A 26,158-nucleotide genomic window follows, 5' to 3' on the forward strand; every position below is an offset into this window, starting at 1 on the left:
CCTTGCTCAGTTGGGTTCCCTCCTACAGCTCATGTAACCTCTGCCTACCACAACTGCACAGTCACTGATCAGTCGGGAAAGAGCCCTGCCAGCTGTGCGATCCTCTTCCCAGGAAAACCTTGGGTGGTCAAGGAATCCAGACCGTCAGGGAGAACTGCTGCAGAGATGCACGCAGAATCACTGGGCGGGGGTCTGCAGGAAGAGAAGCAAGAGAAGGCTAGGAGGCCGAGCACCTTCCTTTGAGGATGGGTGGCATTTATGCCATCTCCTGATAGAGCCCAGATGTCCTATCCTGGGTGGAGTCTCAAGGGTGCAGAGGCTAATTACGGCATGTCTGTTCTTGGCCCCAAACGGGCCCTGATCATCTGGAGAGGTTTCTATCTGGAGACATCAGCCTTCCTTCTAGGCAAGCAATGCGAGGGCGTCTTACAACATGCCCTGATCCAAACAGTGGAGCATAGGTGAAGAGCATCTGAGGTCCCTGCAGCTGATGGGGCAGCCAAGGTTAAGACTGACCATCTCCTGGGTCTTCGCTCACTGCATCCTACAAGCATACAAACATCCAAAGCATTCAGAGCCCTAGTCAATCGACCGATCACAGGCCACTTGTTGGTATCCATCTTGGAAAGAGAATCACCCCTCCCCAGAAGCTCCCCCCAGGCAGTCGGGCTTAACCCTTTGACCGAGGTCTCATCAGGAGGGCTGGCTCTGCCATGGGTGGTGGGGGGGAAGCCACTGCTGCTTCCTCAGAGTTGTGGCTCTTTGCAAACTGCAAGACAACCTTCTGGGGTGGGGGTGGGGTGGGGGGAGCATTCACTGAAAGCACCTGGGCCATCTTGCACAGGGCATCCTTGTCCTGGAGCCCTCGTGGGTTTAATGGCTAAAGTGCAGTATAGGTTGTCCTCGACTTACAGCCTTGCAGCCCCTTGACTTGACTTGCGCACAGAGAAACTGGGGGCTGCTGGCAGAGGGCAGGTGTGCGCCAGGAGGGCTGGTTCACAAAGACAGGAGTTGCGAGGAAGTCAGTGGCAGGCTGGTGGCCTAGGACGGGCAAGAATTGGGGGTTGGAGAGTTGGCAAGGTTGAGCAGCTCAGAAACTAGGTTGCCCCGATAGTCACAGCCTTACCCACGAAGGAGAACATTTGCACCCAGGGTTGAAATGAGGAATCCCTGGTGCCCCCTGCTGTCTTGGTGGTTTTCTTGCAGATGTTTCATGACCCAAACTAGGTAACACCATCAGTGCTGCAAGGAAGTTGGACTTGCAGGGAGGAGGAGGAGGAGGAGGAGGAGGAGGAGGAGGAGGAAGAGGAGGAAAAGTTCTGTGGGGTCCTTGATGCTGTCTGAGCTTACTTGTTTTCTTGCAGACGGTTCATTACCCAAAGTAGGTAACATCATCAGAGGTAGCCATCTTCACTAACATGGACGAAGTTACCTAGTCTGAGTAATGAGCGGAGAGGAGGAGGAGGAGGAGGAGGCCGGAGGGGTGGCTCAGCCTGCGGAGGTCCAGGGGCATGCCAGGTGCTGGGCTAGGGTTCCTGCCAGGCATGATGCCTGGGGTGCCAGCCTAGTCGTTCTTTTCCTCTCTCCCCCTTTTTTTTACCTCTTCCAACCTCCTCCCAGCTGACAGCAGGGAGCACATGTGCACTGAGGGTAGCGTGAAGCTGGCTTCCTGTTTCATTTTTCTAATTGTTTGTATGCTGGTCATTTAAAAAAAATATTTTGGGTTTGTGGGCTATGGGAAGTGTATTTTTAATGGTTGCTTGCAGTTTTTAGTTCTTATAAACCCCTTGGATCAGTTTAATACACAATATACACCGGTGTCATGACTTCTTTTCCAAACTGTACCTGATAGGTGTGCACCAATATAATGAATCTCCAGGGACAGTCAAATCTGCTGCGCAGTGGAAACTTACCGAGTACAGAAATAAGCTTGCCAGAGAAAACGCAACGGATGGGACCAAGGGAATGGTGGCATAAAGGGAGGATGTAAGATAGACACTGGACCTAAATTAACCGGGTCTTCAGAGTGAGAAATGGAAGAATACAAGCTGCAAAACAACCTCGCTTAACAGGAAGACTAGCTGACTGAATAGTAGGAAAGCTAAACTATACTGAAAAAACAGGAAGGAGTCTATTGTTCTGAGAAGCCATAAAATATCACAGAACTTGAAAACAAGATAACGGAGCATGCTCAAAATCCTATTGAATATTATCTGACACACATTACATATATTATTTCTCAATTTAAATACACACGTGATGTGTGATTTGGTATGTAGCAAGAAATATGTAGAAGGCTGTCGGAAAGAGTGTAACCTCATCAGTGGTGGGATTAAAATAGGTGAACAACCGGTTCTCTGTGTGGATGTTACTTCTGGAAGTCCATTCTGGGCCTGGATAACAAAAAATTAGCTACCGGTTCTGCCCAAGTGGTGCGAACTGGCTGAATCCCACCACTGAACCTCATAGTACCTCAGCCAATGTGGAATGAGGATGGATGTGGTGGCCGGGACAAGAAGGGAATAGTTTTGAGTTGGAACTTTGGAGAGAACCAAGCTTTGATAAGCTTCTCTCCCTGCTTGTCACAATAAATGAAACAAAAGGCCTTAACTGCGTCTTGGCTGATTATTGGCCAGGCGAACTTCCCTCTGGTCATGAGGGAAAGTAGCCAGGAGCAGATAACAGTACCCAATTTGATTGGCCTAGGCTTAAAAGAGTCACAAAGAAATCGAACTCTGAACAGATGGTTCTTTTAATGGTACTTGTTCTTCAATAAAGGTAAAGGTAAAGGTTCCCCCGCACATGCGTGCTAGTCGTTTCCAACTCTAGGGGCCGGTGCTCATCTCCGTTTCAAAGTCGAAGAGCCAGCGCTTGTCCGAGGACATCTCCGTGGTCATGTGGCCAGCATGACTAGACACCAAAGGCGCACGGAACGCTGTTACCTTCCCACCGTAGTGGTCCCTATTTTTCTACTTGCATTTTTACGTGCTTTCGAACTGCTAGGTTGGCAGAAGTGTTCTTCAATAACACCATCTAATTATTCTATAATAGCAGATATTTAAATTTATTTTCAGAGTTGAAAACTCGTAAGGGATCCATTAATTTAGTTTTTCCCCTCTGTTGCCCTCTAGTGGCCACCCTTCAAAGTCTTCTTAACAGTTATTCTTTTGCAATAGTGGCGAATAGCTGTAGCTCAGGTGTAGGATGAGGGTTTCATTGAAAGAAAAATCATCAAGTCCAGTTCCAAGCCAGGAGTAGATAAAGTGGAGGGTAAGATGCTGGAAATAAAAATGGAGGCTGCTTAAGAAAGAGGGTTCCTGTTTATTGATGAGCAGAAGCAGCAACAGCATGCTGTTCTGGGACAGCCGACCAACTGGAGTGGACAGTGGGTGGGTCTTTATAGGGCTCTGAGACTTTGAAGTGGAAATGTTTCTCATTGTGCAATGAGGTGGATTTTTGTGTCTTTTGCTAGTCTAATGGTGGTGGGTTAAACCTATTGTGTCCTGAAAGTCCTGTCCTGTCCTTGGAGCTGGGTTGGGGAATGTAAATTCTTAATCCCATCAGCTGTGGGGGCTGAAGGCATTTTGCTTATGAATAGGGTGGCCCCGGTCTTTCTGAAAGGATCACCAAATCTCCACGTCTGAAGATTTGCTTCCTCGGGTTTCTGCCTGAGGAAAGAGAGGCTGATGGCTTTTTTCTGCCTAAGATTTGATCTCCATTTCTCCTTCAGGGGAAATATTCTATCCTGTCTCTTTTACTATTTCCCAAAATATTTCATTCTTTGTGTGTGTGTGTGTGTGTGTGTGTGCTGACGTCCAACAGTTTGTTCTCCCAGCTTGTGGGTTGGTTTCCGAACCAGGCTAGGTAATGTCTTCAGTGGTGTCTAGTTATTCTTTCCCCTTCATGGATTACTGCCTTGTCGTGGCGAAGGGGCTTGCGTAATTCAATGAAGCTATGGGCTATGCCGTGCAGGGCCACCCAAGACGGACAGGTCATAGCAGAGAGTTCTGACAAAACGTGATCCACTGGAGAAGGAAATGGCAACCCACTCCAGTATCTTTGCCATGAAAACCCTATGGACAGTACCAAAAGGCAAAACGATATGACGCTGGAAGATGAGCCCCTCAGGTCGGAAGGCGTCCAACATGCTACTGGGGAAGAGCAGAGGGCTAGTACTACTAGCGCCAGAAAGAATGAAGCGACTGGGCCAAAGCCGAAAGGACGCTCAGCTGTGGATATGTCTGGTGGTGAAAGGAAAGTCCGATGCTGTAAAGATTTTTTCTCCATAGGAACCTGGAATGTAAGATCCATGAATCAAGGAAAGCTGGACGTGGTCAAACAAGAGATGACAAGACTGAACATTGACATCTTAGGTATCAGCGAACTAAAATGGACAGGAATGGGTGAATTTAATTCAGATGACCATCAGGTATACTACTGCGGGCAAGAATCCCTCAGAAGAAATGGAGTAGCCTTCATAGTCAATAAAAAAATAGGAAAAGCAATACTGGGATACAATCCTCAAAATGACAGAATGATCTCAGTTCGAATCCAAGGCAAACCATTCAATATCACAGTAGTCCAAGTCTATGCCCCAACCACCAGTGCTGAAGAGGATGAAATTGACCGGTTCTATGAAGCCCTACAGCACCTTATAGAACTAACACCCAGAAATGATGTCCTTATCATCATGGGGGATTGGAATGCTAAAGTAGGAAGCCAAAAGATAACTGGAATAACAGGCAAGTTTGGCCTTGGAGTACAAAATGAAGCAGGGCACAGGCTGATAGAATTTTGTCAACAGAATACGATGGTCATAGCAAACACTCTTTTCCAACAACCCAAGAGACGGCTTTACACATGGACATCACCAGACGGTCAACACAGAAATCAGATTGACTATATGCTCTGCAGCCAAAGATGGAGAAGCTCTATACAGTCAGTAAAAACAAGACCAGGAGCTGACTGTGGCTCAGACCATGAGCTTCTTGTTGCAAAGTTTAGGCTTAAATTAAAGAAAGTAGGGAAAAGCGCTAGGCCAGTCAGGTATGAATTAAATCATATCCCTGTTGAATATACAGTAGAGGTGACAAATAGATTTAAGGAATTAGATCTGATAGACAGAGTGCCTGAAGAACTATGGACAGAGGTTCGCAACATTGTACAACAGGTAGCAACCAAAACCATCCCAAAGAAAAAGAAATGCAAGAAAGCAAAATGGCTGTCTGAGGAAGCTTTGCAAATAGCTGAGGAAAGGAGGGAAGCGAAAGGCAAGGGAGAAAAAGAAAGATATGCCCAATTGAATGCAGAATTCCAAAGAATAGCTAGAAGAGATAAGAATGCCTTCTTAAATGAACAATGCAAAGAAATAGAAGAAAACAATAGAATAGGGAGGACCAGAGATCTTTTCAAGAAAATTGGAGAGATGAAAGGAACGTTTCATGCAAAAATGGGCATGATAAAGGACCAAAATGGCAGGGACCTAACAGAGGCAGAAGAGATTAAGAAGAGGTGGCAAAATTACACAGAAGAATTATACAAGAATGAGCTTAACGTCCCTGATAATCACAATGAGGTGGTCACTGACCTCGAGCCAGACATCCTAGAATGTGAAGTGAAGTGGGCCTTAGAAAAGCTGAGCAACAACAAAGCTAGTGGAGGTGACAGTATTCCAGCTGAGCTATTCAAAATCTTAAAAGACGATGCAGTAAAAGTGCTACACTCAATTTGCCAGCAAATTTGGAAAACTCAACAGTGGCCACAGGATTGGAAAAGATCAGTTTACATTCCAATTCCAAAGAAAGGCAGTGCCAAAGAATGTTCAAACTATCGCACCATTGCACTCATTTCTCATGCTAGTAAAGTTATGCTTAAAATTCTACAAGTTAGACTCCAGCAGTATGTGGATCGAGAACTACCAGAAGTACAGGCAGGATTTCGAAGAGGCAGAGGAACTAGAGATCAAATTGCTAACATACGCTGGATCATGGAGAAAGCTAGAGAGTTCCAGAAAAACATCTACTTCTGCTTCATTGACTATGCTAAAGCCTTTGATTGTGTGGATCATAACAAACTGTGGCAAGTCCTTAAAGAGATGGGCATACCAGACCATCTTATTTGTCTCTTGAGAAATCTATATGCGGGCCAAGAAGCAACAGTGAGAACTGGACACGGAACCACTGATTGGTTCAAAATTGGGAAAGGAGTCCGGCAAGGCTGTATACTGTCGCCTTGCCTATTTAACTTATATGCAGAGCACATCATGAGAAAGGCAGGGCTAGATGAATCAAAAGTTGGAATTAAGATTGCCGGAAGAAACATCAACAACCTAAGATATGCAGATGATACCACTCTAATGGCAGAAAGTGAAGAAGAACTAAAGAGCCTGGTGTTGCGGGTGAAGAAGGAGAGTGCAAAACTTGGGTTGAAACTAAACATTAAGAAAACCAAGATCATGGCATCTGGCCCTCTCAATTCCTGGCAAATAGATGGGGAAGAAATGGAGGTAGTGACAGATTTTATTTTCCTTGGCTCCAAGATCACTGCAGATGGGGACTGTAGCCAAGAAATTAAAAGACGCTTGCTCCTTGGGAGGAAAGCCATGGCAAATCTAGACAGCACACTAAAAAGCAGAGACATCACCCTGTCAACAAAAATCCGTATAGTCAAGGCTATGGTCTTCCCAGTTGCAATGTATGGCAGTGAAAGCTGGACCATAAGAAAGGCTGAGCGCCAAAGAATTGAAGCCTTTGAACTATGGTGCTGGAGAAGACTCCTGCGAGTTCCTTGGACTGCAAGGTGATCAAACCGGTCAGTCCTAGAGGAGATCAACCCTGACTGCTCTTTAGAAGGCCAGATCCTGAAGCTAAAACTCAAATACTTTGGCCACCTAATGAGAAGGAAGGACTCACTGGAGAAGAGCCTAATGCTGGGAAAGATTGAGGGCAATAGAAGAAGGGGACGACAGAGAATGAGGTGGCTGGATGGAGTCACTGAAGCAGTAGGCGTGAGCTTAGATGGACTCCAGAAGATGGTAGAGGACAGGAAGGCCTGGAGGAACATTGTCCATAGGGTCGCGATGGGTCGGACACGACTTCGCAACTAACAACAACAACAAGTTATTCTTTTTCCAGATGTAAACATAAAAGGTTTCCCAGAGAAGGATTCTAATAATTCATTTTAGAGTTTTAATGAAGGGGTCACTTGGACCCTTAATCAGCTTAAAATTTCTAAAAACAACATTGTGATCACCCTTTTGATATATATCCCCTGTCCAATTTCCCCCCCCAATACATTAAAGTCATAATTAAACTTTCTTTCCTAAAGGATTGAAGAAAAACATATTCGGTGAATATGATTCAATGTGCAGTTCTAAAGGTTCTCAAGTTTTAAAAAGGCATAGGAAATAAAATCCAAAATTCAAAGTGATTAAGAAGTGGGATATGAACAAATTTTGATATCCAGAAGGCTCCACTGATGGCTATAAGCTGCATGGAATCCTGCAATTCCCAGCTGTTTGCAAGCTGACCGCAAAAATGTTGGTTTTTGCCATCCACTCAGAGAAAACAATTGTGCAGAGTATATATGGGCAATCCGAAGCTATCTCCTTTCTCCAGAGGGATTTTGGCAGTCCAGATCCAGCATCCAGTTGCTGTTTTCAGCAGTACCGTCTCCCACTGTCCGTGGGACGTCAATTTGCCATTTATTCACTGGATTGGAAATATTTTTTTGGGGGGGGGCTGACTACAGTTGTCTCACTGACCCATCCTCCTGTTCTGATCTGAGAGGGGGCAAGACCCATCTCGATTTGACGTAGGCCTTCAAACTGAGCCAACAATGGGTCAACAGTGCAGCAACGCATTGGATTGCAGAAAGAAAAACATAAAATTTAGGTTGTTTTTTAGAAAAGTCCTTAGCCACACACACACACTTGCTTCTTGTGTGCTATAAGAAAGACATTTTCTGTGCAAATTCCAAAATTAGACTAAGCCGAGCCCACCATGAAATATACCACAGAAGGAATGGTCTATGAGTCGCTCAGGATGCTGAGATGCGTGACATACGTTTTATACTGATAAAAATAAATAAATAAACCCTCAGAATGGCTTCTCTATGAAGAGAGCTCTAGTTTCTTATATGTTCTTAGTGATGCTATAAAATCTATATTTCTCTGTCCCTTAAAAATCCGCTTTATGAAGTACTATCCAGCTTTCCATATTTGAATTGGTTGAAGAACCTTTTCTTCTTCCATAAAGACAAGATCTTTGATTAAATATTTTAATGTAAGTACTTTATTGCTCCACTGCTACTGGTAGGTGTCAAGGTTGTACTGAACTGGTGTTCAGCAAAGTCTGGTATGTGTGTGTATGTGTGTGCCTGTCTGTGTTGGAAAGATTCCCCCTGTAGTGATTGTTGTGCTGATATGCAAACTGTTACAGATATTGTATAAGATTGTCCACAATGTGTGTTTGTTGGATCCCTAGAAGAACTGCACAAAGCAACGACACAAGTGATTGCCTGGAGAGCTGAAGTGGACTTCCAGTTATGAGGCCAGTGGCCCAAAGAAGTATTGTGTGTAATTACATGGGTTGTGCGTGCGCATGTTTACTTCTCTTCTGTCATGTGCTCATCCTTCTCTCCTTCTCTCATCTGTCTGTCTGTCTGTCTGTCTGTCTGTCTGTCTGTCTGTCTGTCTGTCTCTATCTATCTATCTATCTATCTATCTATCTATCTATCTATCTATCTATCTATCTATCTATCTATCTATCTATCTATCTATCTATCTATCTATCTATCTATCTAATCTAGCTATCTAGCTATCTAGCTATCTAGCTATCTAGCTATCTAGCTATCTAGCTATCACTATTATCTACTGTGTATATGTGCATGTAACTAATAAATAAATAAATGTGTGTATTTGATATCTGCACCGTCAGGCAGTGTGAGTCATGAGTCCCCTTCCTGAACTGAACAAGCACAGGATTCTTTTCCGGATCTCCTTGGTCCTCACGCCGTAGATGACTGGGTTGAGCATTGGGGGCAGAATGAGGTAGAGGTTGGCAATGAGGATATGGCTAAACAGGGGGATGTTGTGGCCAAAGCGGTGGGTGAGGAAGGAGAAGAAGGCTGGCGTGTAGAAGACAAAAATCACAGCAACGTGGGAACTGCAGGTGCCCAAAGATTTGAGCCGAGCCTCCCTGGAAGGCAGATGGAAAACTGCCCTTAGGATCAGCGCATAGGACCCAAAAATCAGGACTAAGTCCAGCATAAGGAAGGCAATCGTGAATAAGCCATAGATGCTGTTCACCCGGATGTCTGTGCAGGACAGCTTGGCAATGCCCATGTGCTCGCAGTATGTGTGGGCGATGATGAGGTGGGACTTGCAGAAGGGCAGGCGCAGAGTCATCAGCACGATGGGAATCACCAGAAAAGTTGGTCGCAACACCACAAAGGCGCACATCCAGGCCACCCGCTCTTTGGTCAGGATGACGGTGTACCTCAGAGGGTCACAGATGGCCACGAATCTGTCGAAAGCCATGGCCAGGAGCACCACGGATTCCATCCCTGTGAAGGTGTGGATGAAGAACATCTGGGCCAGGCAGGCGTCAAACGTGATCTCCCCCAGGCCAAACCAGAAAATGGCCAGCATCTTGGGCAGGGTGGAGGTGGAGAGGCCCAGGTCAATGAAGGAGAGCAGGCAGAGGAAGTAGAACATGGGCTGGTGGAGGCTGGCCTCGGTCTTCACCACGAAGAGGATGGTGAAGTTCCCCAGAAGAGCGACCGCATACCCAGCACACAGAGGGACGGAGAGCCAGGGGTGCAGAGGTTCCAGTCCTGGCACGCCAAGCAAGGTGCAGGTGGGAGAATAAAAGCGGGAGGCATTAGAGGCGGGCATCCTCCCAGGTCTCGGTGGCGGGAAAAGCACCTTGCGCTTGTTGATAAGGAAGAGAGGCCAGCATGTTGCAGTCCTGGACTTTAGACCCCGAAGGGGCCGAGTGGCCACTGTGGAAAGCAGGAGCAACTGGCCCAGTGTGAAAAGGACCCTGAAAGCCACAGGAAATAACAATTAGGGAAAGGCAGAAGACAGAGAACTTCTGCACCTCTGGAGGCCCACCAAGGAAGCTCCTGCATCTCCTCAAAGAGTGGGGAGACCCGTTTTGGGAGGGTAGAAAAGTAGGCTCTGAGAATAGCAACAGCATGCAGACTTGTATACCGCTTCACAGTGCTTTACAGCCCCCTCTAAGCGGTTTACAGGGTCAGCCTGTTGCCCCCAACAATCTGGCTCCTCATTTTATTGACTTCGGAAGGATGGAAGGCTGAGTCAACCTTGGCCCAATCAGGATCGAACTCCAGGCTGTGGGCAGAGTCAGCCTGCAATACTGCATTCTAACCACTGCACCACTGTCCCTCAAAGACACCCTCCTTAGTCCATGTTGCAGATTTTTCACTGAATCCAAATAACAGAATAAGAAAAAAAAACAGTTGGAAGGGACCTTGGAGATCTTCCAGTAGTCCATGTCAGATCTGCCTGGCTCGGCTTGGGGGCTTCACGGGCATCCTGCCATAAAAGGAAGGAGGGGCAGGGAGAAGGATGAAAGGGGGAAAAGGGGGAGAAGGATGAAAGGGCAATAAAGCTTTGTGTGTATGTGATAGGAAATCGGGAGGGGGGCAATGACAGGTAGAAGGACCGGCGCAGCCAGATCCTGTTTGTACCAGCATCCCATGACCAGGCACCCCGAGAAATATGTGGATCCCCCCCCAACACCTCAGACTTCTCAACACATCTTGGTGAGCTCCGGTTGGCTGGAAACAGGCTGGCCACGGGGTGTGTGTGGGTGGGGAGGTGGAGGGATGGGCTGGGGACAAACCTACACCTTATTTTTGTATCCCAGGAGCATGGCACTTTCAGAGCTGGCTTGACTTTACTGCAACCATCACTCTTACTAAGACCCCTTTGCTTTAACCAAATGGAGTCGAAGCCTTTTCTTTCCTAGGGGATCAGATCAGGCCAGGTCTGACCTAGTCCAACCGCCTGCTCAAGCAGGAGACCCCAGACCATTCCAGAAAATTGGCTGTCCACTCTCTTCTTAAAAGCTTCCAGTGTTGGAGCACCCACGACTTCTGGAGGCAGCTCCCGTTCCACTGGTTAATTGTTCACACTGTCAGGAAGTTTCTCCTTAGTTCTGGGTTGCTTCTCTCCTTGACTAGTTTCCATCCATTGCTTCTTGTCCCGCCTTCAGGGGCTTTGGAGAAGAGCTTGACTCCCTCTTCTTTGGGGCAGCCCCTGAGATATTGGAAGACTGCTATCATGTCACCCCAAATTCCTCTTTTCACCAGACTAGACTTACTCAATTCCTTCAATTCCAAATTCTCTGCCTGGGCATCTCCTGGATCTCCCCTCCTTCTCCTTAGACCCAGAGGCTTCCAAATGTAAGATCTTGCCTTTCTTTAGGGGCCCAGGACTTCTCCACCAACAAGCCACTCAGCCTTTGTTTTTGTTGGGTTGCTTTCTTTTGACTGTCCCTTAAGATATCTGCTCTCATCTCACCAGGATTTTTTGACACCTAAATGGTCATATTTATGTTCCCAAATCAGGATTTCCAGTGCTTTCTGCTTGCTAACCACAGTCAGTGCATTCTGGAGATCAGGCATCTCATTTACTGGTCTCCATACCATTCTGGGTTAGATTCCGTTCCATTCCATTCCATTCCATTCCATTCCATTCCATTCCATTCCATTCCATTCCATTCCATTCCATTCCATTCTATTCTATTCTATTCTATTCTATTCTATTCTATTCTATTCTATTCTATTCTATTCTATTCTATTCTATTCTATTCTATTCCCATGCCTGTTCTGTTCCATTCGTATTCCTACTCCTACTCCTATTCCTATTCCAGCTTACAGAATAACAGAAGGGACCTTGGAAGGGACCTTGGAGGTCATCTAGTCCAACCCCCTACTTAGGCAGGAAACCCTGCACAATTTCAGACAGATGGCTGTCCAGTCTCTTCTTTAAAAACTTCCAGTGTTGGAGCATCCACCGCTTCTGGAGGCAAGTCATTCCACTGGTTTAATTGTTCTCACTGTCAGGAAGTTGCTCCTTAGTTCTAGGTTGCTTCTCTCCTTGGTGAGTTTCCATCCGTTGCTTCTTGTCCTGCTTTCAGGTGCTTTGGAGAATAGCTTGGCTCCCCCTCTTCTTTGTGGCAGCCCCTGAGATATTGAAAGGCTGCTATTCTGTCCCCCCTAGTCCTTCTTTTCATTAATGCCCAGTCCCTGCCACCGCTCATCCTGTGTTTCAGACTCCATCCCCCTAATCGTCTTTGTAATCTTGAGGATTTCTGAGCATCAATTCCTGCCCACCCCATTCTCAGGTGCAGCCACATCCCCGACGCACAAGGAATCTGGGTCCGTCTTCCGCCCCCTTCCCTGTCATCTTTGGACCAGGCGCCAGGTGGGTGTAGAGCAGAACGATCTGAGGACCGCAATTCCATCACTCAGCCGCTGCCTCTGCCTCTGCCTGGCCCTTAAGGTTCAGATGTGCCTGGGGGGGGGAGGCAGTCACGGTGTCTCCTGGCTTCAGGACTGGGGCCAAAGTGGCTCTCAGATATTGCTCAGTTTTTATCACTTATATATCTTTCCTTTGCTCTGGGAACTCAAGATCAAACCAAGGGATCAGCAGCAACGTTAACTGAACTTTAAATTTATATTTAAGATCCCAATTTATTGTTTTAATGCTTTACGTTGCATTTTCATTGAATGATTGTAGGCCACCTAGAGTCACCTCTGGTAAGAGGGCAACATAGAAATTTAAAAATGAAGAAATAAACGTGACTCTGCCCTTGCCAGGACCCCTCCTGGCCTCTGCAGCCCTTGCCCTGTCCGCTCACCTGGGAAGGGTCCCTGCCGGGCGGGCTCAGCCATGGACACTGGAGGGGAGGGTCTGCCAGCAGCCACATCCCAGGCCAGGGCGTTGCCTCCCATCTGCGCCACCTGGCTGCACAAGGAGCGGCTTTTATGGCCCGGCGCCCCCTGGAGGCCTCCATGGGGATCCCAAGGGAGCTGAATTGCACAGAGAGCGGTGCAAGGCCACTTTGCACTCAGCTGCCCGAGGCCTTGAGTCTTCCCCCGAGGACAGGAGAATCAAGGCTGCCACCCAGAGACCAAAGGAAAAAGGCAGGCTGGGTGGGATTTAATGGCTGGCTGCTGGAAGGCAAGAAAAGACATCCAGTCGCCATGACTCAACCTCCATACATACATTCACACATGCATGAAAACAAATCCATCACCTGATTCCATTGCAGGATCTGGAAATATCCAGCCTATTGAGGAAGGAGCAAGGCCAGCTTGAAAGCAGGCTTCTAATATTTGAGATGCTGCCACTGAGAGGATGGCATCAAGCTGTTCTCCAAAGCCCCTGAGGGCAGGACAAGAAGTAACAGCTGGAAGGCCATGAGAGGGAGGCCCAACCTGGAACTTAGGAGGAATTCCTTGACAATGAGGACAATTAATCAGAGGAATGGCTTCTCCCCAGAAATTGTGGGTGCTGCATCACTGGAAATTTTCTGAGACAAGTTTGGGCAGCCATTTGACCAGGACTATATATAAGGACTATATATTTGTTGTTGTTAGTTGCGAAGTCGTGTCCGACCCATCGCGACCCTATGGACAATGTTCCTCCAGGCCTTCCTGTCCTCTACCATCTTCTGGAGTCCATTTAAGCTCACGCCTACTGCTTCAGTGACTCCATCCAGCCACCTCCTCAGCTTAGGTGGCCAAAGTATTTGAGTTTTAGCTTCAGGATCTGGCCTTCTAAAGAGCAGTCAGGGTTGATCTCCTCTAGGACTGACCGGTTTGATTGCCTTGCAGTCCAAGGGACTCGCAGGAGTCTTTTCCAGCACCAGAGTTCAAAGGCCTCAATTCTTTGGCGTTCAGACTATATATAAGGACTATATACTGTATAAGCCATTTCACCAGGACTATATATAGGGACGCGGTGGCTCAGTGGGTTAGGACGCTGAGCTTGTCGATCAGAAGATCGGCAGTTTGGCGGGTCGAATCCTGAGTGCCGCGTAACAGTGAGCGCCTGTTACTTGTCCCAGCTTCTGCCAACCTAGCAGTTCGAAAGCACGTAAAAATGCAAGTAGAAAAACAGGTGGGAAGGTAACAGCGTTCTGTGCGCCATTGGCGTCTAGTCATGCCGGCCACATGACCACGGAGACGTCCCTGGACAAGCGCCGGCTCTTCGGCTTTGAAACGGAGATGAGCACCGGCCCCTAGAGTCGGAAACGACTAGCACGCATGTGCGGGGGAACCTTTACCTTTACCTTTACCTGTTCAGAAATAGTCCGAGGGGCAAAGCAAAAGGGTTAGGAGAAGCAATGGGACACCCCCCCGCTTCTGATTCCCCCCTTGCCCCTCGGCTTTGCCTGGGTGTGCTCACTTGAGTAGGAGGAGCAGCAACTCCTGCAGGCTTTTCCCAGGACCTTCAAATCCTAGCTGATAAGTGTTGCAAGGCAAAAACTGTGCTGGCAGTGAGTGGCCACTGCTGACCCAGCAAAGTCCTCAGAAGGGTGGGAGGCAGGCCTGCCACGCTTTCAGAAGACTGGTGAACCTGCGTGTAAAAACAGAGGTCCAGCACTCTTTCTGAAGGATGCAAACCTGTGTTGGTGGGAAGCTTATACAATGCCTGAGCAAAGATGAAGTGCCAGACAGGGCATATTGCATTCCTTTGTAGTAGCTCACTGCCCAATCTGCCAAAGTTTATTTATTTATTTATTGGATTTTATATACCGCCCTATTCCCGAAGGACTCAGGGCGGTTTACAGGGTGAATTAAAACAATACAAATAAATACAATTAAAATAGAATTAAATTAAGACTAGCCCACAATTAAAACAAATTAAAATTAAAAATTAAAAATTAAAATTAAAATTAAAGTTGCCAGAACTTTACAAACAAAATGTCTTTGGTTTAATCTTGATTCCTTCCTTGTGCTTCTAACAGACTTAATCTTTAGTTCACTCAAATATTGTCGTAAAATTTGATTCCTCTTCCATTATTCCATTGCCCAGATTTCTTCAAGGGTTTTACAAGATTCTTTTGTAGATCTAATAAGAAAACATTTTCTGGGTAATTCTTTTGGTTTAACATTTGTATTTCTCTTTTAATTTTTAAAATTTCACCCAAGTTTCTTTGGTATATCCAATAAAGTTTCCTTTCCCAAATCATTCTCTTGGCCTGTTATTTGTAGTTCCACTTTCTGTATTTTGCCTTATTAGACAAGATTTTCTCCACATCTGTCAATTCCTTCATTGACAACTTTTGGACACAGTCTATCCAAATACTTAGACATTATTAATGACACTGTTGGTATTGTAGCTACTGATTTGGAATACTGCAACCAGTTCTGGTCACCATAATACAAAAAAACATGTTGAGAGTTGGAAAAAAAGTGCAGGGAAGAACAACAAAGATGATTAGGGGATTGAAGCCCAAAAGATATTTATTTATTTATTTATTAATTCAATTTATTTATTAATTCAATTTGTATACCGCCCTATTCCCGAAGGACTCAGGGCGGTTTACAGGGCAAAATTTAAAAACAATACAGTATAAAATTAAGTTAAAATAAAATAAAATTAAATATGGCCCCAAGAATTAAAATCCCAATTTAAAATCATTAAAACCCCTCAGTCCAGGCCTGATAGCTCAAAGAGCCAGGGTTTTAGGTCCCGGCGAAACGAACGAAGGTCAGGGGCAATCCGGAGTTCCGTTGGCAATTGGTTCCATAGGGCAGGCGTGCCCACAGAGAACGCCCTCCCCCTGGGGATCGCCAGCCGACAATTCTTGACCGGCGGTACCCTGAGAAGGCCCTCCCTGTGGGAGTGCACAGGACGATGGGAAATTGATGCTGGCAGCAGGTGCTCCCTCAGATAATCCGGGCCCATGCCATTTAGGCCTTTATAGGTCATCACCAGCACCTTGAATCTCACCCGGAGGGCAACCGGAAGCCAACGCAGGTCGCGGAGAAGAGGTGTTACATGGGAGTATTAGGAGACTCCCATCACAACCCTCACGGCTGCATTCTGCACCAGCTGAAGCCTCCGAGTGGTCCTCAAGGGCAGCCCCATGTAAAGAGCATTGCAGTAGTCTAGCCGGGAGGTCACGAGTGCATGGGTGACTGTGTGTAGGGCATCTCAGTCCAAATAGGGCCGCAACTGGCGCACCAGGCGAACCTGGGCAAAAGCCCCCCTGGTCACGGCTCCTATATGATCTTCCAAACTGAGCCCTGAATCCAGGAGGATGCCCAAGTTGTGAGCCCTATCAATGAAGAACAGCTGCAGGAATTGAGTCTGTCCAGTCTAGACCAAAGGAGGACGAGGGCTGATATGATAGCATATTCTAATATTCAAGGGGCTGCCCCAAAGAAAAGGGTGTGTGTGTGCGTCAACCTATTCTCCAAAGCATCGGAGACAAGATAAGAAGCAATGGATTGAAACTAATCATAGAACCAAGGATAAATTTCCTGACAGTCAGAACAATTAATCACTCTAACAGCTTCCATTCAGAAGGTGTGGGCGCTCCATTGCTGGAGGTTTTCAAGAAAAATTTGGACAGCCATTTGTCTGGAAGGGAGTAGTGTCTCCTGCTTGAGCAGGGGTTGGACTAGAGGGCTTTTCAACCAGTGGTACGTACCCATCCTAGAAAAGTGGTAGCGGGGGAGGGGAATGAGCTGAACCGGTGGCAGCACCGCACAAGCCTGAGCGAGAGACGGCTGGAGCTGCAGGGTTGTCAGGGCTCAGTGGAAGCGGCAGGATCAGCACCGGGCTCCAGCTGGAGCTCGGCCCTGATCCCGGCACATCTGCTGAGCCAGAAGTGCCGATCAGCTGGAATGTTGCAGCATCCCCAGGGTCTAGGCGACTGGTGGTACTCGGATGTTGCCCTATCCTAAAAGTGGTAAAATGGGTGAAAAGGTTGAAAAGCCCTGGACTAGAAGACCTCCAGGGTCCATCCCTGTTATTCCGTCCTGTTCTGAATTTCTGATTCCATTCTTCGAAGATCTCCTTTATTATTTCCAATGTCGTGTCATTTTGTAAGGTCTGATTAACTGACACCAAAGGCAGGGTTATATTCCCCCCCTTCTACTGAGAATATTTAGTCCTCTCAAATGCCCAGCTTCTAAAGTCACAAAGTCACTTATTTTTGTTGTGAGCCAATATAGCCAACAAGAAACTATTAATTTTTTAATAGTTATTTCAAAACCTTGTAAAAGTCAATATTTCAAATTTGTCTTGATCCTTAACTTGTTTATAATTTTCTTAGATCAAAATCTCCTTTAGCTTTTTGCCATACATTTCCAATTCTTTAAATTCTTAAACTTGTGTTTAATTTTTATTTTGTTGAAGAATGGAGGTAAGCTCGCCAGCTAGCTGATATTTTCAGAAAGGAAACTACTTTGAAGAAACCTGAATTTTATACATAAAGTGAAGATCTCCTCTAATATGAACTAATCTGAAAGCTGCAAAGCAGGTCAGGTTACATTCTAAAAAAGCACCTTTATATTTTCTCTCTGCCATCATATTGAGGAGAGAAATTGAGGAAAATCCTGCCGCTTTCCCCTCGGATCAAGCACAGGGTCCTTTGAACGCGTTCCAGCTTCTGACAGGAGGCCGATGGCCACGTCCCCAGAGGGGGCTTGGCCCGGCTGTGTCTCCCCACCTCTTGAACCTTGCAGGCAATGGATGTCAGCAAAGGAGGGCCCAGAAGGAGGCCTCTTTAGCCTCCCTGTTCAACCGTTGACGATGTTCTGACCACCATGGATGATCCTTACATGGGTGCCTGCAGGAGCTGAAAGCGTTTCCCTTCTTTTTGGAAGGATCTGTCATGAATTGGTCCCTGAAGCAGGCTCCACTTCTGCTTAGCCATATTGTACTAGAGAGAATTGTGAAATGGAATTATTGGATTTTCTGGGAATATTCATCTGGATTGTTGTTGTTGTTAGCTGTGAAGTCGTGTCCGACCCAGCGCGACCCTATGGACAACGTTCCTCCAGGCCTTCCTGTCCTCTACCATCTTCTGGAGTCCATTTAAGCTCATGCCTCCTGCTTCAGTGACTCCATCCAGCCACCACGTTCTCCGTCGTCCCCTTCTTCTATTGCCCTCAACCTTTCCCATTGGGCTCTTCTCCAGTGAGTCCTTCCTTCTCCTTAGGTGGCCAATCATCTGGATTAGGGGCCTCCAAACTCGGCAACTTTAAGACTTGTGGACCAACTCCCAGAACTCCTCAGCTTCTGGAAGTTGAAGTCCACAAGTCTTAAAACTGCCAGGTCTGGAGACTCCTGAGGCGGATGAATGGCGCAGGGGCATCAAGGCAATGTTCAGCAAGGGGATCAGGGATTATCCTGTAGTCTTTCTGTTAATGAGCCCTCGTGAGGAGGGAGAACCAGGGAATAAAAGCCCCGTCACTGGGGGAGGAATGAAGAGGTCCCCCCCAGCCAGAAATACTCAGAGCACCTGGACTGGCTTGGTGCCTGTGTTCAGAGGGAAGCCAGGGCGGGAGAAGGCAACGCCTCGGCTCTCTGGGGCCGCCTGTGCATAGAAACTCCCCAAAGGCCACTGAGGTGGGGGGGAAGGACCGGTCATAAAATGCCTGGCTGTTGACTCCTGCACGCTCCTTGCAGGAAAAGCACCAGCGAGCAGCGTCTCTGGAGTGGACAACCAGGTCAGTCTCTGGGCTGAATGGCTCAGATCTCGGGGAACTGGATGGCTCTGTTATCTATTATCTCTCTCACTTTCTCTCTATCCTAGTTTGTCTCTATCTCTCCATCATCTCCATCTGCATATCTCCATCTCTCCATCACCATCTTCATTTCCATCCCCATTTGCCTATCCCCATCTCAATCTCTCTCTTCATCTCCATCATCTCCATCTTTTCATCTCCATCTCCATCTTCATATTTCCATCTCTATCTCCAACTTATATTGAACCCCACAGATTGGCTGCAATGTCACAGAGAGGTTGCTATATCTAAAGTCATGGCCCAAATTCTCTTCACCCCCCCTGTCCCCCTCCCCCTGATGTAATCTCCTTCCCTTCTGTCCAAGGGTCTCTTTGACCGATGAGGCTCTGCAGAGGAAGGTGCACCATGCAGCACACCAATTCTGCTGCCCCCAGCAATGCCACGGCCATGCTCCACGATGCCTTCACCCTCCTGGGCATCCCAGGGCTGGAGTCCCTGCACAGATGGCTCTCCGTGCCTTTCTGCTCCATGTACCTGGTGGCTCTGCTGGGCAACGTTGGCCTCCTGCTCGTGATCAAGATGGAGCCCAGCCTGCACCAGCCCATGTACCTCTTCCTGGGCATGCTCTCCCTCACAGACCTGGTGCTCTCCTCCTCCGCCCTGCCCAAGCTCCTCGCCATCCTCTGGTTTGGCAGGAAGGAGATCGGCTTCCACGCCTGCCTGGCCCAGATGTTCTTCATCCACTCCTTCACTGCCATGGAGTCTGGCTTCTTCCTGGCCATGGCCTACGACCGCTATGTGGCCATTTGTAACCCCTTGCGCCACGCCACTGTCCTCACCAACGCCCTCCTGGCCAAGGTGGGGCTGGCCGTGGTGGCTCGGGGGCTGGTGCTGTTCCTGCCACACCCGTTCCTGGTGGGGCGGCTGCCCTTCTGCAAGTCCAAGGTCATTGTCCACAGCTACTGCGAGTTCATGGCTCTGCTGAAACTGGCGTGTGCGGATACGGCGGCCAGTGGGGGCTACAGCCTCACCTTGGCTTTCCTGATTGGAGGCTTTGATGTCTGCTTCATCAGCCTCTCCTACGGCCTGATCCTGCGCACCGTCTGCCACTTGCCCTCCAGAGAAGCTAGCTTCAAAGCCCTGGGCACCTGCAGCTCACACATCTGTGTCATACTCGTCTTCTACACAACGGCTGTCTTCTCCTTCCTCACCCTCCGCTTTGGTCACAACGTCCCCCATTCTGTCCACATCCTCATTGCCAACGTCTACCTCGTGGTTCCACCTACGCTGAACCCCGTCATCTACGGCGTACGGACCAAGAAGATCCGGGACAGGGTGCTCAGACTCTTTTCTTCCTGACCCCTCCTGACCTTGCAGCTGACCTGTTGCAGCCATGGGCTAAAGGGGTCTCCTTCCAAAGAGGGTCTGTCACCCAGCAGACATTTGGAGGGAGGTTGTCATCTTGAGGTCCACCAATATCCTAACCAACCAGAAAGGCCACAATTATCAATCACTTCAAGCAGCAGTAGATCAACTAGCTTCCACAATAAACCTGCTTCTTTTTTTCAACATCAAGGTTTGGACCTCGGTGGAGAAATGTCTCAGGGGGGGAAATGTCCCCTCCTGGTGGTCCTTCTTCAGCCAGAGCTGAAACCAAAGCCAGCCTCTCTGACATATGACTCTTGTTTTGCAGCCTGCAACTCTCCCCTTGCAACCCGTCTCTAGGTGAAGGTGGCTGTCGGTCCGAAAGGCCGGGGGTCCATGGGAGGCAGAGCCCACCTCCTCTCCTTTCTTCCCCCTCCTGGAGAAAGACACCAACTGCTGCAAGGAGATGAAGGGCTGCAGCTCTCCACAGACGGTGTGCCCTTTGCTGTCCTCTGCTGCGTTTGTGGCCCTTCCACGGGCAGCCTATCGGTTGTGGAGAGCAGCTCGGGGTGAACCAGGTCTGTCGGCCCTGAAGCCCAGAGGCCGAGTTGTCCACTACCTGGCCATCCTTGTAGCAGAGCAAGTGAGTATGAGAACAAGAGGGAGGAAAATGCTTCCACTTTTGCAATTAATAACACTTTCTAAATTATCATAGAGTCTGTTTGTGCTGAGTATTTCCATGAAAACGTCCTTGCTTACAGGGGTCCTGAACTCCCGTATCTCTGTTGAAAATGTGTGAATGAACCCTGTGAGAGAGCCCTCTCCCAATAAGGCTGATGAACCTGAAGCAGACCCCCTGCTCAAATTCCCCTGCACAGCAGACCTTTACACCCCCCGGGACTTTGTGTCCATCGCGCAACAGAATAATAGAATAGCAGAGTTGGAAGGGACCTTGGAGGTCTTCTAGTCCAACCCCCTGCACAAACAGGAGACTCTATATCATGATACACAAGTTGGCTGTCCAGCATCTTCTTGAAAACCTTCCAGGGATGGAGCACCCACAACCTCTGGAGGAAACTTCTGTTCCCCTGGCTAATTGTTCTCACCATTAGCAAGTTTCTCCTTAGTTTCTCTCCTCTCCTCCTTTAGTTTCCACCCGCTGTTTCTTGTCCTGCCTTCTGGAGCTTTGGAGAACAGCTGGACCCCCTCGTCTTCCTGGCAGCCCCCCAGATATTGGAAAACAGCTATCCTGTCACCCTTAGTCCTTTTTTCAATTAAGCTAGACATAATTCCCACAACCGTTCTTCATAGGTTTTATCCCCCTAATCCTCTTTGTTGGTCTTTTCTGCACTCTTTCCAGAGTCTCAACATCTTTTTTATATTGCAGCGACCAATATGGGGTGCAGTATTGGTCTTATTAAGGCTTTATAAAGGGGGCTTCAGCCCTGGGAAGCCTCCTTGCCTTTTGGGCTCAGAGACCTAAGCAGAGTCCTTGTGTCGTGCTTCCCTGGCTACCAGGAATGGGGAGAGGCTGGAAGGAAACGGCTGGGGCAGCCACTGTTGTTAGCTGCGAAGTCGTGTCCGACCCCTCGCGACCCTACGGACAACGTTCCTCCAGGCCTTCCTGTCCTCTCCCATCTTCTGGAGTCCGTTAGAACAGCTCAGCTCAGCTCAGAAAACCAGAAGGATTGAGGAAGAAGAGGGAGGGCATATGAGATCCGGCCAGGCTTTCGAGATCTGGTTATTTTAGCCCTTTCTCAACACAGTGGACTTCCAGCGTGTCTTCTGATGCCTGGCCCTCCCGAGAGGGCTTACTCCACCCAGGGGTTTGAGGATGGGCCCCGAAAGCCAGACGGGAGAGGGCCGGGAATGGATGGTGTGGAATGGAGGCGCATGGAGGGCAAAGGGGTTCGTTTGACCCGCACTAAAAAGCCCACGGAGGAGGTTGGCCACAGAGAGAGGACAGGAGTGAAGTTCCAGTTGTGAAACAGTCAGTGACCGATTAGCCAAAAAGCAAGGAAGCAAACGAAGCCCAAAATGAAACCCCACCAGCTTCTCCTTTGAATCGGGCGCAGTCACTGGGGGCGACAGGAGGTAGCCGGCTGCGTCTCATGGCTGACCCTCCTGGTCTGCACCTGACCTGCTCCACAAGGGCTGTTCTCTTCCTGGAAGAGCCCTTCCTGGCGTCCAGCAGGCCCTCTGGGTGTTCGTCTGCTGGCGTGGGGACCCCGTGTTGCCTTGCAGCTCTCCCGCTGGCCTCTCAGTCCCAGCTCCCTCTTCCGTCCACGGCCGTGTTTCCCGTCCTCGTCCCAAGGGTGCTTTTCCCAAAGGCGGCCGGAGTTGTTTGTTTTTTTTCTTTGAAAACATTTTGCTTCCCATCCAAGAAGCTTCTTCAGTTCTGAAGAACAGAACTGAATTGAGAACTGAGGAAGCTTCATGGATGTAGAGCAAAACATTTTCAAAGAAATAGGAAAATGTTTTCCAAAGAAATTTGGAAAAAGCACCTCTGGGACAACCGTGACCTGGATGATAGGGAATCCCCATAGACGTTTCTCATCCTCAGCACCTTTAAGATGCTGAGGTGGGAGATGAGAATGGGGTCAAACGCATCATCAGTCTGCAGTCCCTGCACCCCCAAAAGAGGCCTCAGTCCAGCACCTCTTGAAGCCTGTTGAGTCTTATCTGGTGCCAATTTGCCGTGACTGTTAGTAGATCAGATCCCTGTCTTTAGGTTGCATGGAATAAACTTGCACTGCTTTTGAACTCTATGCTGGCTCCTGGTTCCTTGTGCCTGACATCTGAACTTCAACTCCCAGAATTCCCCAGCCAGCATGCTGAACCTGCGCTTGAGAAAGACTGGTCCGTGGGCGCCATTCTCTCTCTCCCGGCTTAGGCTCTCTACGGGAGAAGAAGCAGCAGGAGGTGCTGGAGATAATGGCCCCCGGGCCCGTCTCGTTTGGTTTTGGAATGGAATGGATCATGATCCATTCACCTGCTCAGTCATGGCTAGGAGCCCAACATTAAGCCTCAAGTTGGTTTCCTTGTGAGGGTCAGCAGAGCCTGGGCAGGGCCAGAGAGGACCTGTTCAGAATGAAAGCCCCCCCCCCATGCAAGAGACAGGCTCTATCTCCCCCCCAGGAAGAAAGATGCAGAATACCAGCAGGCCACCGGTTACAAGGCAGGTGTCAAGCATGAAGATAAGCAGGCAAATGACATTTTAGATAAACATGCTACTTTCTTATCTCTGCTCTGCTGTGCAGAGGCCGTACCAGCTTGCTCTGCTGTGCCTACAACACTGCTCAGCCCAAACACAAGCTTCCCTAATTTTTCCACTGAAGAAAACTTTGGGAAGAGGCCCTCTTTCCTGTGGCTGACCAGAAGGCTACCTTGGAAGGGTCCTAGGGTGGTTTTTCCCCAAGCAGCATGACAGGCATCTTCTTGAGATCCATCTGCCAGTAGGAGAGAATATTTGTAACTCAGGGTTAAAATATGGGGTTCTTGGTGATCGCTGAGCTACTGGTTTCCTTGCAGTTGTTTCATGACCCAACTAGGGAAAAGCATCAGTGCTAGAAGGGAGAGGGGGAGGAGGAGGAGGAGGAGGAGGAGGAGGAGGAGGAGGAGGAGGAGGAGGAGGAGGAGGAGGAGAAGAACTATGGGGTCCTTGGTGCTCTCTGAGATGGGTGGTTTCCTTGCAGTCATTTCATGACCCAACTAGGGAAAAGCATCAGTGCTAGAAGGGAGAGGGATTTGAAGAGGAGGAGGAGGAAGAGGAGGAGGAGGAGGAGGAGAACTATGGGGTCCTTGGGGCTCTCTGAGCTAGTGGTTTCCTTGCAGTCATTTCATGACCCAACTAGGGAACAGCATCAGTGCTAGAAGGGAGAGGGATTTGAAGAGGAGGAGGAGGAAGAGGAGGAGAACTATGGGGTTCTTGGTGATTGCTGAGCTGGGTGGTTTCCTTGCAGATGTTTCATGGCCCAACTAGGGAACAGCATCAGTGCTAGAAGGGAGTGAGGATTATGTAAAGCCCACTCCATTCTGGCACTGATGATGTTACCAAGTTGGGTCATGAAATGTCTGCAACAAAACAATCAAGCTCAGATAGCACCAAAGACCCAACAGTCCTCCTCCTCCTCTTCCTCCTCCCATCCCCCTCCAATCAACACTGACCGGAGCAGACTGCTGAGGAAGGAGATGAATGAATGGGGCCCTCAACCCTAACCACCACAGCCGGTCCAGAAGGACATTGTGGTTGACATATTGAAAGCCGCTGAAAGATCAAGGAACACAAGGATGGGGCATCACCCAGTCCTGGCTCTGCCAAAGGTCCTCAGCAAGTGTGGTGAACACAGTCTCCACCCTGGCCCAAAGCCAGACTGGAACCGGTCCAGTTAATCCATTGGATCTGACGCGGAGCTGTTACGGGACCCACAGCTCTGGTGAAGACCCATGTCTGCCATCAGGTCCAGCTTTCACTCCTTCTCGTTTCTGAAGATCCTGGGCTGCAAATTCACCTTTCTTCCCTGGTGGAAAAGGCCGAGCACCCGCTGGAGGATCTGCTGCGTCTTCATCCCGTACACCAGCGGGTTCAGCATGGGGGGCAGCAGGATGTACAGGCTGGCCAGTATGATGTGGATGTAGGCAGGCAAATTTTTGCCAATCCGGTGGGTGAGGAAGGTGAAGAGGCTAGGCACATAAAACGCCAAGATGATGCAGGTGTGGGCAGCACAGGTGCCCAGCGCTTTAGCCTGGGCATCTCGTGATGACAGCTGGAAGACGGCGTGCAGGATCATAGCGTAGGATGTGGCAATGAACCCCAGGTCCAGCCCCACCACCAAGACTGCCACAGAAATGCCATAGGTCCGGTTGATAAATGTATCGGCACATGTGACCAGCTTGACCACAGCCATGTGTTCACAGTAGGCATGTTGGATGACCTTATGGAAACAATAGGGCAACCTCTTGAGAAGTACAGGACAAGGCATGACCAGTATGGCCCCTCGGGCAGCAGCTGCCAATCCCATCTTGGCAACCACTGTGTTGCTGAGGATGGTTGTGTAGCGCAGTGGGTGGCAGATGGCCACATAGCGGTCCAAAGCCATGGCCAACAAGATGGCAGAGTCCACTATGGAGAGGGTGTGCACGAAGTACATCTGGAGCAGGCAGGTGCTGAAGCCAATCTCCCTGGCGCCCATCCACAGGATGCCCAGCATCTTGGGCAGAACGGTGGTGCTGAGGAGCAGGTCATTCACGGCCAGCATGCAGAGGAACAGGTACATGGGCTTGTGGAGGTCAGGTTCCATCTTGATGATCAAGACAACGATGATGTTCCCCACCAAAGTCACCAGGTAGATGAGGCAAAGCAGGACGCCGATCCAGAAGTAAAAAGCTTCCAGGCCAGGAATGCCCACCATTGTGAAGAAGGCCTGGCCCAGCTCTCCCGTTCCGTTGACCATGGTCATCATGGCAGGGACCTCACCCTGCGTGCTGCAAGCTGCCTCTGGGCTGAAGAAAGGTGGGCAGGGAAAAGACAAGAAACCTCTGCTGGTCACAAAGTTCTGGGACCCCCGTGGCTCAAATCTGCCACCCTCACTCATGTTTCGGTTCTTGTACCCTGACAATCCCTGCCTTGGCTGGCTTTGCCCCCCCTCCCACTTCAGACTCCAAAGGCCCTTCCCACTTTTGCCTCCTGCTCCCAAAATTTATTTATTAATTTATTATTTATTAATTTAATTTATATCAAAATGAGGGAAGTGCCAGGCCTGCCGTCTCCAGCATATCTCGCCTCGCTGACACCCTGCCACAAAATGCAGGGGAGGCGGGGGAGAGGATGGGAAAGTAGGGGATTGGCAGGGGAAGGAAGGGAGGGAACGACAGGGTGACAGGAACCAGAGGTGTCAATCTGGAACAAACCAGCCAATCAAGGACGGACCGCGAGATCGGAATGCGAAGAGAGTCCTCCTAGACTCACAACTCTCTTTAGAAGACCATATTGTAGCTGTGACTAGGGGGGCCTTCGCCCAGGTTCGCCTGGTGCGCCAGTTGCGGCCCTATC

The 26,158-nt window shown here is 48.8% G+C and overlaps 1 protein-coding gene across 1 annotated transcript; it reads right to left on the reverse strand.

The window, feature by feature from the left end:
• Window positions 1–8,932: 8,932 nt before the first annotated feature.
• On the reverse strand, window positions 8,933–25,559 carry LOC308668019 (uncharacterized protein; the record flags this gene model as incomplete). The annotated part of the gene is made up of 6 exons (XM_081327679.1): window positions 8,933–10,043; window positions 19,118–19,889; window positions 19,953–20,042; window positions 20,457–20,649; window positions 22,242–22,424; window positions 24,618–25,559. 6 exons carry the CDS (start codon window positions 25,557–25,559, stop codon window positions 8,933–8,935), a joined length of 3,291 nt encoding a protein of 1,096 aa, XP_081183805.1.
• Between the last annotated feature and the right edge of the window lie 599 nt (window positions 25,560–26,158).

The sequence above is a fragment of the Vipera berus genome (assembly GCF_964194415.1).
Source record: "Vipera berus genome assembly, chromosome: 4".
In the NCBI taxonomy this organism is placed as follows: Eukaryota; Metazoa; Chordata; class Lepidosauria; order Squamata; family Viperidae; genus Vipera; species Vipera berus.